This window comes from Physella acuta, unplaced genomic scaffold (genome assembly GCF_028476545.2).
Source record: "Physella acuta isolate Inbredline_101_S28 unplaced genomic scaffold, ASM2847654v3 ptg000008l, whole genome shotgun sequence".
Lineage (NCBI taxonomy): Eukaryota > Metazoa > Mollusca > Gastropoda > Physidae > Physella > Physella acuta.
Genome location: NW_026731528.1, coordinates 260,403 through 275,565, shown reverse-complemented (window position 1 = coordinate 275,565; position 15,163 = coordinate 260,403). Strand labels below are relative to the sequence as shown.

Sequence of the window (15,163 nt, the reverse complement as noted above, 5' to 3'; positions counted from 1 at the left end):
TTTAAAGAGGGTAAGGATGAGGGCCATTTAAAGAGGGTAAGGATGGGGGCCATTTAAAGAGGGTAAGGATGGGGGCCATTTAAAGAGGGTAAGGATGGGGGCCATTTAAAGAGGGTAAGGATGGGGGCCATTTAAAGAGGGTAAGGATGGGGGCCATTTAAAGAGAGTGGAGAAGGAGGGCATTTAAAGAGGGTAAGGATGAGGGCCATTTAAAGAGAGTGGAGAAGGAGGGCATTTAAAGAGGGTAAGGATGAGGGCCATTTTAGAGGCTGATGAAGAGGTCTAAAATAGAAAATAATTTGTTTTTATTGATAACAAAATCAATAATTTAGAACAAAGTAGACTTAAAAGAGGATTTAATGGGGAAGGGGGGCGACTCTTGATATAAAAAAAGAAAGTTATTGTGGGTTTATTTTCTTTCTTCTTGATTTTTTTTTTTTTTTTTTTTTTTTTTTTTTTTTTTTTTTTTTTTTTTTGCTAACGAAAAAAGCTTTTTAATGTAAGCAGCATATTCACTTGTTTTACTGGTAATATAAATTCTATAAATAGAATAATAAACGATCACACGTTTGAGGTATAGGTCCGCTTCGTTCATCATTCACAAGTTTATGGATGTGTTAGTGTAGAAGATGTTAAACCGCTAAAAGTGCTACCCTTCCTGTGGATGTAGTATAGACAAGTGCCGTGGTTCCACTTGAGTGCTGAGGTTTTAAGTTTGTGTCGAGATGTTAAGTGATGCGTAACGTGATAAACATTGTAAGTTGCATTACTTTAACATTGTCTAATGGCCACCCATTGGTTTAATGGCCACCTACTGGTTTAATGGCCACTTACTGTTGTAATGGCCACCCACTTGTCTAATGGCCACCCAATGGTGTAATGGCCAGCCTTTAGTGTAAGGGCCACCCACTAAGTCCGATGGCCACCCATTGGTTTAATGGCCACTTGCTAGTCTAATGGCCAGCCTTTAGTGTAAGGGCCACCCACTAAGTCCAATGGCCACCCACGAACCAACAATTTTGGCCACATTCCTCAATCAACACAAGACACTACGCCGCTGCCCAGATACCGATGAGCCAAAGATTGCAGGATATTGTCAGCTAGATCTTTAAGATGTGCGTGGTGATGTAGAACTGGCTCATTAGGATGGGGTTTATCCTTAAATGACAGACAGTCATGTACATTTCAACACTTAAATGTCTAATTTTAAATGCCTTATATTTCTTTTGTATCACAATTATTTTTTATAAAATATATAACTAGATCACTATACTTGAAAACACGATATACATTTGAATGATATTTGACTTCAATTATCGAATATCAATTAAAATGATGATATAGAATTTTACATTTCCATGAACTGATTATAAATGTAAGCCACAAGAATGCCGTATACTCCTGAAGTCTACAAAAGTTGGAGTAAAAGCAACGAAAGTATAATCCCTGACTGCTGTCCTAGTTCATGCAGAATATATGTGTGAAGGTGTTCCAGGAATCACAAGAACGAGTCAGTCATCCTTCCGGCTGATTGAAGAACCAAATTCCGTCTAGCTAGTGCGTCACGTAATTTTTTCCTGGGCCCAAATGGTAGCCCAAGATCTTTAAGTTCTGCGTCCGTCATAGAGGTCAGGAGCGACATGTCGATTTTTTCCTGAGCGAATATGTGCAAGTAGCTGGCCAGTCCGCACGACCACAGGAACATGTTGACCGCAGACAGCTCGTTAGCGTCTTCCTCGTCGTCGTCAAGGTTACCGATGTCGTCTTGGTCCCAGGGGAGCGTCTTGCCCGCCCCGTCGTCCCCCTCGCGCTGGGAGTCTTCCTTGAAGTACGACGACCTCAGATGGTCGTCATCGAGGTCGTCAGGGGAGACGACGGAGCGGTCGTCGAAGGACTGTAAGGTGTTGATGAAAGGCGTCTTGCCAAAGAAAGCGATTTTACCAAACTCTGGCCGGTTGAAGATACCAGGCCCGTTCTCGTCGTCTTCCTCTTCGCCGTTGTAACTGTCTACACCTGAGTCAGCCAGCAGATCCGACTCACTTTTGGCTCTGAAATTGTAAGGTATAAGGTTTAAAGATAAAGGGAGGGTATTATACACAGCTTAACTAAAGCAAATATTTCTCGAGTTGTCTCCCGTACATGCGTGTTGATTCTTGAAATTTTTTTAGACATTTTTCTAATTTTAATTTAAAAAAAAAACAACAACAATCGAATACAGTAAGATCTAATGCAGTAAAAAAATGATAAAATTATATAATTTATATCATTAGTTTAAAGTAGTTTACTGTCATAAGTCATGTAATTTACACATCAGATCACCACAGCTTGGACTAAAAGATTCCCAAGGAGTATTGTATTTTTTAAACCAACAACAAATAGTTAAGTTCAGATGGTCAATAATTCAAATGCAGCAAATTTCATATGTTCCTTTTAATCTGACATATGAGGGGATTGTGTTCAGCCATGTCCGCGGCCATCTTTACCTACCCTGCCTTCAATCAGGTACCCGTCACAGACGAGTGGATTTAGTGACGCCTTACAGCACTAGCTTGTAAAACTCAACACTTTCGGGCAAGAAACCAAGTGCTCTACTACTCGGACACACCGTGCTGGTTTGAAACCAATTTTGAATTATTTAATCATAACCTTGTCGTACAGCTCCAACTAGCAGCCGATCGCCTAATCAAATGATAATTAGACCGAGGTGCAACTTTACATTCAAATAATCTGTGATTTGGGTAGTGGAGCAGCTATACAAGATGCCATTATGTAGATAGTAGCTTAGCTTAGTGATATCCCAAAAACATTGAGTCAAATTAAATTTAAAACTATCGCAAAATTAAGCCATATTAGACTTAAAACTGTCACAAAGCATCCAGCCATATTAGACTTAAAACTGTCACAAAGCATCCAGCCACATTAGACTTAAAACTGTCACAAAGCATCCAGCCATATTAGACTTACAATTTTCCCAAAACATTGAGCCACATTAAAACTAAAAGCTTCAGTTTACCTGTAAACGTTGTTCCCTTTGTAAAACGTATCAGCAGAAATGGACGGCCTTTTGTTGGTGTTCTCCTGGCCGGGCGGCTCCCTGTTGGCGGTCATATACATGACCTCTGACGTCGACCCCCTGTAGAACTGCCCAGTGTTGTACGCCCTGAGGCTCCTGTTGTCAGAGTCTACCCCCGGGGTCAAGTTCTCCAGACGTTTCATCTGAAGCTTCTTGGCCAGGCCTTTGGAGTTGCCAGTCGTCATGGAGAAATCCGAATACTTCCTGTTGGAGAATGGCACGTCTTGTTTGGATGAGCTAACGGTGAGTGGCGACCCCTTCATCCTGACCGACAAGCTCTGGAAGAAAGATTTCTTCCTGGGAGCATTCACTTCTCTGTCGGCTGACTCCTTGTGTAGCTTCTTCTGCTCCTTCTCGGCCCTCTTGGCTGCGAGTTCCTGCAGCTTCTCGTAGCGTTTGATGTTGCTCTCTGCGGACTTAATGGCCTCTTCCTTGAGCTTGGAGACCTGGCGAGGGTTTTTGCTCTGCCTCTGGGCCAACTCGTTGTCCAGGAACCTGATGGAGAAATGTACACGTCTTACACACGTCGCTACATATCAGAGGTGTAATGGGTGGGTCAAAGATCAAAAGAAGCGGTACAAATCTCCTGACAAGATGTGTATTACTGACGAGGTGCTTGGGACCATGTTTCAAACAGACTCAGGTAAATTACGGCTCTTCGAAGTAGATAGGTCTATAGCAAGGGAAGATTTGTTACATTTTCTTCAGAAATGTCTTTTACATTAGTTGTTTAACTTTCATGTTTCTTTTAAATTATGTTATTTACTATTGGCGTTTCTTTTAAATTGTATTATTGAATTTTAAATTTTGTTATTGGCTATTGATATTTCTTTAAAATGCGTAGTTGACAATTGATTTTTCTTAAAAATTATGTTATTGACTATTTTTATTTCAAACTAATTCATTACTGATATTTCTTTTAAAATTTTTTATTGATTATTGATATTACTTTTAAAAAGTGTTTGGTTTTCTTAAAATTGGTTGTTTTTTTTTTTTGGCCTTTGATAAAAACAAGGTAATTAAAAAGTCTAGTGACAATTTTAGCGCAATTTCCTTATCTAAAAATAGCTCTGTCGTAGTAAAACCATTGGTTAGTTATTAAAACGTTTTTTATTAAATTTTTTTTCAGTATTTTACATGTTTTATTTACAATAGAGTTACATGACCATTGCGCGCCTACTAAACGTGATGGCGCAGCCATTGAACGCGATGGCGCAGCTATTGAACGTGATGACGCGTGTGGTGTGGTTGGAAAAAATGCCTACTAATTCGGTCCAAATTTTAATTAATTCAAAAAAAATTTTGTAACCGAACGAACGGATATTTTTGAAAACTTTCTTCGGCAATATTGTTCTAAATTATGGCAGAAATCGATTGGTACATGTTTCAAGTCGCTAAGTGGTCTGTTTGCCGAGATATGGGCCAAAAACTGCTTTTTTTCGAGGTTTTTTGGCTTTTCCGGGAAATCCATGAAAGAAACCCGGAATTTTTATGGCCTATGTTCATTCTCGTAATTTGCTTAACATAATTGCTTTTGGAACTAGTCATCGATATTGCTTCGTTGAGGAGGAGATACGACTTAAAGCTGCGGACACACATCCATCCATCCATCCATCCATTCATACATTCATACATCCAGAAATGACGGGTTAATAAACGCAATTCTCCAGAATGGAAATTGCGCTAAAAAATTAAAATTGAGGTGTTTTTTTTGGCTTTTCATACGTCTTTTGAATTGCGTTATTCATATGTTCATATATTTTTTTTGGCTTTCGGTAGTCTTTTAAATAATGTGTCTAGCTTTTGGTAGGTCTTGTACAAATTATTTTAAAATTTTTGATAGATGTTATCAATGCATGCCGTGTGGGGCAGAATAAAAGTTCTAATTAACGAACTTTATCAATCTTGTAATGAAAATAATTTACCTGACGATCTCATGCCTGTCGTTTATGGAAGCAAGGTCAAGCGCCGAGTGAAGGTCATTGTCAAGGGCGTATATGTTGCATCCCCAGTTGACCAGGTAGCTGACCACGCCCATGTGCCCTCGAACAGCGGCGTGATGCAGGGCTGTTAGACCCAAGTAGTCGGCCTTGTCCACGTCACCTCTGTTGACGACACAGTAGGGAAACGTTAGTGAGACGCTGTCAGTGGGAGACCCGGGGGAGAGGGGAAAATGGTTAAAGCTCGGGGGTCGGTGTGGTCGAGTCGGTAAAGCTCATGGTTGCTCAACCGAAAAGTCTCGAGTTCGAACCATGAGGCAGATGAGTCTTGTTGGGACAGTCACTCTTCTAGGAGAGACAACTCCAAAATCAAACAACTGCTGTCTTGTAGTTTGTTCTTTGTTGGACAAAGGCTATGGAAGCAAATCCAAAAAGAAAAGCAGGCTGAAATCGGATTCAAAGGCCTCAATAGCGTATATAACCAGTTGACACGTATACTTAATTGTGTTGAAAAGGGGTCGACGTAAAGCGCATGGTTGCTAAATCGAAAAGTCTCGAGTTCGATCTCTTCCAACACCAAAAATTAAGAACGAAGAAGAAGAGATTAAATCTCGTAATTTTGGTCTCTATTGTCTTATTGGTGCTACTCAGCTTGACAAACGTGGCCCAGATATGAAGATTTGCTTTCATGAGTTTCTAAAAAATAATGTTTATAATACATTTAACTTTTTTTTTTACTTTCAACCTCCCCCCCCCCCTTACTTCTATACACACCCTTGTTAAAAAAGATTTCCAGGACGCCCATGATGTCGTTTGCTGTATGACACAATATCAGAATAAACACATTTACAAGGTAGGTGATTTCATGGCACCTTCTTTATTATACATGGCCAGCGTCAAATGACACGTGATGTCAAGTTTTGGGACCTCCGGTGCTACATGTCACAAAGTGACAATGTCAACTTGTTACGTGTCATCTTGCCACAGTGACATTGTCTACAAATGATGTGTCAGCGTGATTATCAGCGTGATACCAATGTTGACGTGACATTCTTACATCGCTCAGTTAAATAAATTGTTTCTTATCTGAGGCTTTCAAAAACATTTGTGTTGGGGGTAGCTATATTTCTGTGGTCGGGGTGGCTAGTTCTAGGGGGTGGCTATTTACATGGGTGTGGGGTGGGGAGGCTAGATATATTGGTGCGGGATGGGGTGGCTAGTTATATTGGTGTGGGCTGGGGTGGCTAGTTACATGGGTGCGAGAGGGGAGCCCAGTAACGAATAAATAGTAATTCCCAAATGTTTGTGTTACTAGTTCAAAAGTATCCAAAGTTCTAGTGCCCGTTAAGAATAGTGTCACACTTATCAAAACATGAGCTTAAACCTTAAAACGTCCTATGCTGAAGCTAACATTTTAACCTGCAAAATGGTAGTTTCATCGGAGACAACAAAACTGACTTTTGATATATGATTCAGTGTTAGATCAGCAATGTGTTAGTCCTGCTTTAACCGCTAGTTGATTTAGATGTCGTCTTTGTGGTTGATCAAAAAGATTTAATCGTTTTGTTATGTATAGGTTTCATCTACCAAGTAGGACAACAAAATATGTATTCGAGGCAATATTAAGGTTTATTGCAATAGTCTACTAGAACAGATCCTACTATTGCTGGGTACGTACTAGAGCTGAGTGCACTCCGATTTCTAAATTCAAAATTGAATATCACATATCAAGTCAGTTTAGGGAGATCGGGGGAGGGGGGTCGACCGCATCAAGGGACACAAAACCTAGTGCCGCCACAAATATGTTCTTCTGTCGAGATGATAATTGACAAGTATACAAGCATGCGTGTATGCAAGCAGATAAAAGCCAAGTACTGTATGTAGGTGCGTGTTTATGCTGATACTTGACAAGTACACATCCGCCTGTTTGCCGAGAACACTTGAATGTTATCAGTTTCTTGTGGCTGGAGTGGGGATGACGGTGTGGACGACACAGACAAGGAAGCAGACAGACGATTATCTAATCTGTCACCCAACTGCCGGCCAAGACGTGTCGTCTGTGGTTAGGGAAGTGGCCAAGACGTCTCGCCTGTGGTTAGGGAAGTCTGGCCAAAGACGTCTGGCCTGTGGTTAGGGAAGTGGCCAAAGACGTCTGGCCTGTGGTTAGGGAAGTGGCCAAAGACGTCTGGCCTGTGGTTAGGGAAGTGGCCAAAGACGTCTGGCCTGTGGTTAGGGAAGTGGCCAAGATGGCCGTCAACAGACGGGCCATTTTACCAACAAGGAAGTGTGAAGGCAGTTAATTAATTAATTATCTAATCAGTCGACTGGAGTAAGACGTTTCACTATGTCAGATACCTAACATTACCACTGCGAACGTTAAAGAGACTTATTTTATAAAAAACATGTTTGTATTTACTGACCACACTTCTCGAGTTCAAACCCTCTGGCAGATAAGGCTCGATCCCTCCCAACACTAAAAATTAAGAACGAAGAAGAAGAAGAAGACTGACCACACTATATCAGATGGGTCATTCAAGAATGACTTCATGCTTTTAAAAAGATGTTTACCTCTTCCCCCTCTCTCCCTAAAGTCACTCATGGTCATAAAGTCAGTCCTCTCCTCTTTTAAAATAACTTCACGCGGACTTATTATAAGGTTGTGAAAGACTGACCATACCATATAGAAACACACTGATCGTACCAAAAACCGAGCATAACCATTACACACACAAACGAACTGTATCATACAGAAACGATCAAGCCCTTAAAAAAAAACGAACTTTTATAATTAAAACAAAAAAAAATAGAAGAAATTATGTAAAAAAAAAAGATTGATGCTATTTTAAAACAGAACGGAGCCCGATAACTGACGTTACAACTTAAGCTGACTACCCAACAACCACTAAGCTACCACTGAACCGGCCACTCGTAATTTTTTTATATTGAACCATCCGATCAAGAATTAACACAACACGCCAGCTGATGAAGATTAAAGGGAATTAAGACTGCACGTAGAGAATACAGGATTAGTTAATGATTGTAGACCAAACCCTAACCCTAACAAACCATCGCATGAGCCATTCGACTTAGCGCCTCAATGGTTTTCATTGACTGTGAAAGGTGTGTAACACAAAAGTATCGACACATCAACAGCTGGGTATCGATTATCCAATCAGACATTTTTGGCCTTTCCAATTTATTCGATACAAGTCGGTCAATAACCTGATTCTATGGGTACTCGTACTCGCAAATTTAGGCAGTTATGGATACTTTTCATGGGTAATGGCTTACAACGATACTATTCAGTCTGCGATACTAAGTTACTAACACGTTAGTAGTCAGTGAACGATACTACTTTATGAATACTGAAACTTCTCCGATACTAGTCAGACAACGGTACTACAACATAATTACTCAAACTTGCACGATACCAGTCCTCCAACGATACTACAATATGGTTACTCAAACTTGCACGATACCAGTCCTACAACGATACTACAGTACGGTCATTTAACCACATTAGCATTACCTAAAGGTTTCTTAACCAAACTTAGACTAAGTCCAACCACATTAGCATTACCTAAAGGTTTCTTAACCAAACTTAGACTAAGTCCAACCACATTAGCATTACCTAAAGGTTTCTAAACCAAACTTAGACTAAGTCCAACCACATTAGCATTACCTAAAGGTTTCTTAACCAAACTTAGACTAAGTCCAACCACATTAGCATTACCTAAAGGTTTCTAAACCAAACTTAGACTAAGTCCAACCACATTAGCATTACCTAAAGGTTTCTAAACCAAACTTAGACTAAGTCCAACCACATTAGCATTACCTAAAGGTTTCTAAACCAAACTTAGACTAAGTCCAACCACATTAGCATTACCTAAAGGTTTCTAAACCAAACTTAGACTAAGTCCAACCACATTAGCATTACCTAAAGGTTTCTAAACCAAACTTAGGCTAAGTCCAACCACATTAACATTACCTAAAGGTTTCTAAACCAAACTTAGACTAAGTCCAACCACATTAGCATTACCTAAAGGTATCTAAACCAAACTTAGGCTAAGTCCAACCACATTAGCATTACCTAAAGGTTTCTAAACCAAACTTAGACTAAATCCAACCACATTAGCATTACCTAAAGGTATCTAAACCAAACTTAGGCTAAGTCCAACCACATTAGCATTACCTAAAGGTTTCTAAACCAAACTGAGGCTAAGTCCAACCCAAGACTAAGCTTTAGCTCTAAGCACTGACGCTAAGTCTATTAATTATTGAAACCAACCCTCGCTCGTACGTAAATACTTTCAATGGCGTTACTCAGCCGAGTGACACCCTAGGAGGTTCACACCCCCCTGCAACTGCTTTGTGACGAAAGTATGTACGGGCATCTTATAATCTGGGAAACATACCAACTGGTTCTATAAACACAAAGACCTAATTTAAACCGAAATACCCTTGTTTTTCCTGGGGGTTCGCCTACAAAGCAGATCATAGAGTAAAAGTAAAATGACACCAGAACAATGTTAATCAACTTGGTTTTATTTTTCTCGCTCCGTGACAGACTGCACGAGGTGTGACGTAGCTCAAGGGAGAGCAGTATAAAATATTTACAGACGAAAGGTGTGTGGGGTATGAGGGGGGAGGAGAGTGGTTTTATATTACTTTTTTCTGTGCTAATTCTGTTTCAAAGGAGTTCAATTGAAGAATTCTGCTTCCATACATAAAAAACTTGAAAAATAATAGAAGGAAATGTAGCACAAGTAAATAATTCAATGTTTATGATTAGATCCGGAGTTTAGAAGGTGTGTTCGCTGTTTCTAATATAACATACATATCTTATCTTCTCATAGAATTAAGTTAATAGAATGAAGTTAAAATAAAATCACATAAGAAGTTTATTCGCTTTAATTTTTGTCCTGGCATTACAAAAATCTGTTAGGGGATGTAAGTCTTTCTTTGGGGAGTAAGTCTGTGAATGGGGGATTTACCTTTGTCAATGGGATGTGGAAAAGTCAAAGGGGGGGGGGGGTAAATTTTGTCAAGAGAAAGTGATGTACAGCCGGCTATTTTACTGGAACTGATAGTTAAATAGGAAATATACCATAAATGGGCAGCTCAGCAGGAAATATAAAAGGCGGTTGGGCATAGTACTGACCGCGCTATACCATCATATGTCAAGGTCACAGAAACAGGTGAACTCTATTTCATCGACCCCGTGGACGACTAAGTTCAAAGAGCTTACATTAGAACTGAAGAGAAACTATACCATGAGATGAGAGCACTTGAAATCTTCGCCCCCCCCCCCCCCCGGAGAGATGCCTGGAAGAAACTCTGACCACAAATTAAAAGTGAATGACAGACTGGATTACACCAGGTAGGCCCTATATCTCACAAATACTAGACCACAAATCGAACAAATTCAGACCAGACCACAACTGGACGGACTGAAAGCGATCTCAAACACCAGATCGATTCAATCACGGGAATCGCCTGGTTCAATAATCGATATCAATCTGATCGCAGCGTACCCAATCGATGTAGGGCGGAGCAATTTTTGGGGACAATAAACAAAATATAACACATTGTTATGGCCGTTGAAAACTATTCAGGACAGAAACCAAATCTGGACACATTATTATGGCAGCTAAAGTATTTATGAGAAACTGACCAAAAGCAAGACAGAAACCAAATATGGACAAAGTGTTATGGTAGCTTTAGCATTTTTGAGAAACTGACCAAAAGCAAGACAGAAATTAAATCTGGACACATTACGATAGCTAAAACTGTTACTGGATAATTGTTGGACACAAAAACAACAACACAAAAATAGAGAAGATGATGTTAGAGGGTAGGCCTACCAGATGGACATCACCCACCGACATGCTTATGTGTTTTAATCTTCCGTCCCCAACCTCTTTTACTAGCTTTGCCCTCGCATCTTAGAATGATTGATTTACTTATTCTCTATCACTGCCCCTCTCCTGAATGTTATTCTACATACTGTCGCCCTCTCTCAAACCCCACTTCCACACGCCTTAAGATGATTTCTGTACCTTCTCTTTACTCCAACCTCGCCTCTACGAATTATTGAACGAGCTGTAAATAATCCTTTCACTACCATTCCCACGGAAGAGGATTATTTTATTTAATCTCGTCCCCCCCCCAACCCCACTCCCCAAAGGCTACTCCCGATCTCCATTAAGCCTCTGAACTTCCAATATCTCTCAAATTTCAGCATATGTACATACTCTTGACCACAAAAAAAGACTTATCACGTTCTTCCCGCCGTACTCTCCATACACCCCGCAACACCTCTTCCCCCAAAAGAAATCGCAAGTACTCACCCTCTGCCCTCATATCCTACATACATCCCACCCCAGAAAGAAGACCCGTGGATCTACTCACGTCCACCACACCATCCATACAACCACCCCATACCCCCAAACACCCCCAGAAAGAAAACTTGTGCAACCACTCACGTCCCCCATACCCCCACCCCCAGACCCCCCCCCCCCCCAAGCAATATCATGTACTCACTCACGTCCCCCATACACCCACAACCCCCCACCCCCAAATCCCCACCCCCCAAAAGCAATCTCATATACTCACTCACGTCTCCCATACGCCCCCCAAATCCCACCCCCAACATCCCCATCCCAAAAGAAAACTCGTGTACCCATTCACTTCCACCATACACCCCAACCCTCCCCCCCCCCCCCCCCGCCAACCCCACACCCAAAAAAGAAAACTAATGTACTCACTCTCGCCCCACTATCAGCCTGAGCGCCTCCAAATTCCCGGTGTGGGCCGCCCAGAGTGTTGCCGTCATACCATCCTCATCCGGGGTGTTCAGATCCTTCCTCGTCGCCTCCCTCAGCAGATCAATGTACCCATCCTTCGCCGCGTTGATGAACCTCTCCGCCATCTTGGATCAACTCTTCATCTGTCCACAGAAAAAACAAAAAGAAAAATGGCCGGTATGTTTTTTATTTAAACTTCTTTCTACACAGCTCTCCAAGATTACACAGCCGCAGTATTGTTTCGTGTCACAGATAACACAGTAGTAGTTTTTAAATTAGTTCATTTCATTACAAGTCCGCACGCAGTAGCTGATAAACTGATAAAGGCTTGCAAAAAAAAAATCTTATCGACTGCTACAAAGGCGCCTGCAGTGTGCGGTTCGCTTAGTTGTCAAGTTTTTGTGTCCAATAGTTCGTTGCAATTATTATTATCAAAGAACATTGGGTGTTGGTGAATATTTATGAATGGTCAGCAGTTTTGCCAATACGGCTATGAAATACAATTCTAGGAAAGGGCAGATTAGAAAGAAAAAAAACAGAAGGGGGGGGGTGTAACCTTGATCAGAGAAAGGTGAAGTTAGAGATTATGTAACCTTGATCAGAAGTGATGAAATTAGAGATTATCAGGGGCGGTGCCACTTCGACAGATTGGCTGATGGTGTTGATATGTTTGGGTTGAAAACATGGATCTCGGAGTGATAACAGTAAAATATTTTAGATCAATGCGGCATAAAATACCCTAAACAATTATTTCCTAAACACTGCTGCCCTAAACACCTATATCCTAAACACCCATGCTCTAAACACTTTCCTCCTAAGCATTCATGCTCTAAAAATGGGTCCTGAAAATTTCTATCCTAAATGTTTCTGCTGTACACACAAAAAAATGCAGTTGTTTTTTTAAAAAACAAAACATTGCAAATTAGGATAGAATTGCGAATTATGTTGTTAACGTTTACTTTTTGAGGCTGTCCATACAACGGCATCACATTCAAAGAGGGGAGGGGGAGTGGGGGTTTGGACTTTTGTGACGATGTGTGACAAGAAGGAGGGAAAGTTCAGAAAATGTAACGATACACTTTTATATTTTATATTTTTATTATTTTTATTTTTGTAAGTTGTAATTAAAAAAAAAATAACCAAGCTAATCAATTTTAACCGAGTTCAGTAAATATTAAAATAAAATCACGGTTTTAAATTACAAAACTGCAATTTTAAGGGGGGTAGGGGGATGGTAGGATGTGCTGTGACGTCATTTTGATTGTGAGGTTCTGGCTTTTTATGACTTGTGACGATGTGTGAAGATGTGTGACGATGCGTGACTATGTGTGACGATGTGTGACGAGGTGTGACAGGGTGTGACGAGGTGTGACGGTGTGTGACGGTGTATGACTGTGTGTGACGGTGTATGACTGTGTGTGACGGTGTATGACGGTGTGTGACGATATGTGACGACGTGTGTCAATGGAGAGACGGAAAGTATTAAATCGTCGATTCAGTGAAATCGTTGATGGACGACCCTTAATTAAAATATTTTAAGTAGAGACTCCAAAATCCAACTCAAAATTTGCCTACTTTAACCTAGGCTAAAACAAATGACCAATTGACCTTTAATGGTCGAGTAGGTTCATTAACTTACACTCATACACCTGTGACATGGTTTTAGTTTTATACCTGTGTAGTCAGGTGGGCCTCATTCGGTGATCAAATTATTGAAGCGTGTGACCCTTCAACCCCCTGCACCCATTGTCTTAGCAGATATATTGTTAAGCTCGTGTCATACAATCCGATGACTTGACCCCCCCCCCTCCCTCACCAAGTTTGGAGGAGGATGTGACATGCTTCAAGTGGATTTCATGACTTGACTACAGTGTGTGAGGCGGAGGAAGGAGGGGGGGGGGGTCATACTCACAAACATACATACACAGGAAAGTTCATGTAGTATTAAATATGAGTTAATCAGACTCTGTGTGTATCAGTTAGTGTGTGTGAGTGTGTCACAGTTTGTGTATCAGAATGTGTCTGTGTATATCAGCTAGTGTGTGTGTGTATCAAAGTGTGTCTGTGTGTAGAACATGCATGAGTGTATCAGACTCTCTGTATCAGTTAGTGTGAGAGTGTGTCAGAATGTGTGTTTGTTTACGTATATGCGAGAATCGTGTAATACATAACGACATTGATCTAAAAATAGCTCGAACCGGTTTATCCGTGTAATTTCTTATTGTAAGAAATAGCAGGCAAAATGCGTCGGACGATAAAGAGTTAAAGATCTTATAGATACGCTTAATTTATGTCGTTGTACCCAGTGATCTCCACTAATCCTTAATCCACTGAGTACGGTGCAAGGGACACAGTGTTTCTTTCAGTCATCCCTCGGGAAGAGATTTGGGGGGGGGGGGATGTCAAATACTTAAATTACAGTTTAAATAAATAGTCTATGTGAAATGAGAAATAACTGCTAGAAATCAATTTCCAAAAATTCTGTTTAATACAAGAATGCGGAACGTCATACTTTCAGACCCCCCCCCCCCTCGTCGCGTATCGTAACAATCGTACCCATCATTCTCTCCCTCCCCCACACACACATAATTTTTTAAATCGCCGCCCCTTTACCATCCCCCCCCCCCCTCAATAACTTCATTATAATACAATCCCCTCAATAATTAAGCGGGTCATCTTAAAACTAACATGTATTTTTTGAACCACTTTGAACTGTTGATAATCTATTGTGGAATATAGTCTACCAATGACTGTTTCCCCGCATAATTGCTCTTTATGATTACCGTTCTTTTTCTTAGTTTGAACAATACAGTTGGGTCATTTTTCCCTTCTCAGTTTTCAATCAATCCGCTTGACTGGGATAATCGAATCCAACACAAATCGATACCGGCTTGATATGCCGCTAGTGTAAATATGAATGCACTACTGGATTCGGTTGTGTTATGGAGAGTACAAATACTGGCTGACGGATTTTTAGTTTTTTAATTAAACAATCCGGTTTTTTCTTTGTACAGGATTTTGTAGCAAAGATTTCTGTCTAATAAATACAGGGGTGTCTATGTGCCTTCTATCAAATATACAAGAGCGTCTCTCATCCCTCAATGAAATATATTTGGGGCATCGCTTAGCTTTCTAACAAATAGGTCTATATACAGGGGCATAGCCCCGCTTACTATAAAATTTATACAGGTGCGTCTTTCATCATCTATTAAAAATATACGGGGGCTCCGATCGGCCTTCTATTAATTATATACAGGGGCGTTTCTCAGTCTTCTATCAAATACTTAGAGGGGCGTCGCTCAGCCTTCTATCAAATATATAAAGGGCGCCCCACAATCTTTTCT

At 40.6% G+C, this 15,163-nt stretch overlaps 1 protein-coding gene across 1 annotated transcript in view; it reads right to left on the bottom strand.

Moving 5' to 3' along the window:
- Window positions 1-504: 504 nt before the first annotated feature.
- The window catches only part of LOC131953194 (ankyrin repeat and SAM domain-containing protein 4B-like), a 28,625-nt gene continuing 13,966 nt past the window's right edge, over window positions 505-15,163 (bottom strand). Inside the window, exons 2-5 of the mRNA XM_059316305.1 lie at window positions 11,781-11,962; window positions 4,999-5,178; window positions 3,014-3,568; window positions 505-2,048 (exon numbers count right to left, since the gene is read on the bottom strand). Coding sequence (XP_059172288.1) covers window positions 1,499-2,048; window positions 3,014-3,568; window positions 4,999-5,178; window positions 11,781-11,944 — 1,449 coding nt within the window. The 5' untranslated portion in view covers window positions 11,945-11,962 and the 3' untranslated portion in view covers window positions 505-1,498. The remainder of the gene's footprint in view (window positions 2,049-3,013; window positions 3,569-4,998; window positions 5,179-11,780; window positions 11,963-15,163) is intronic.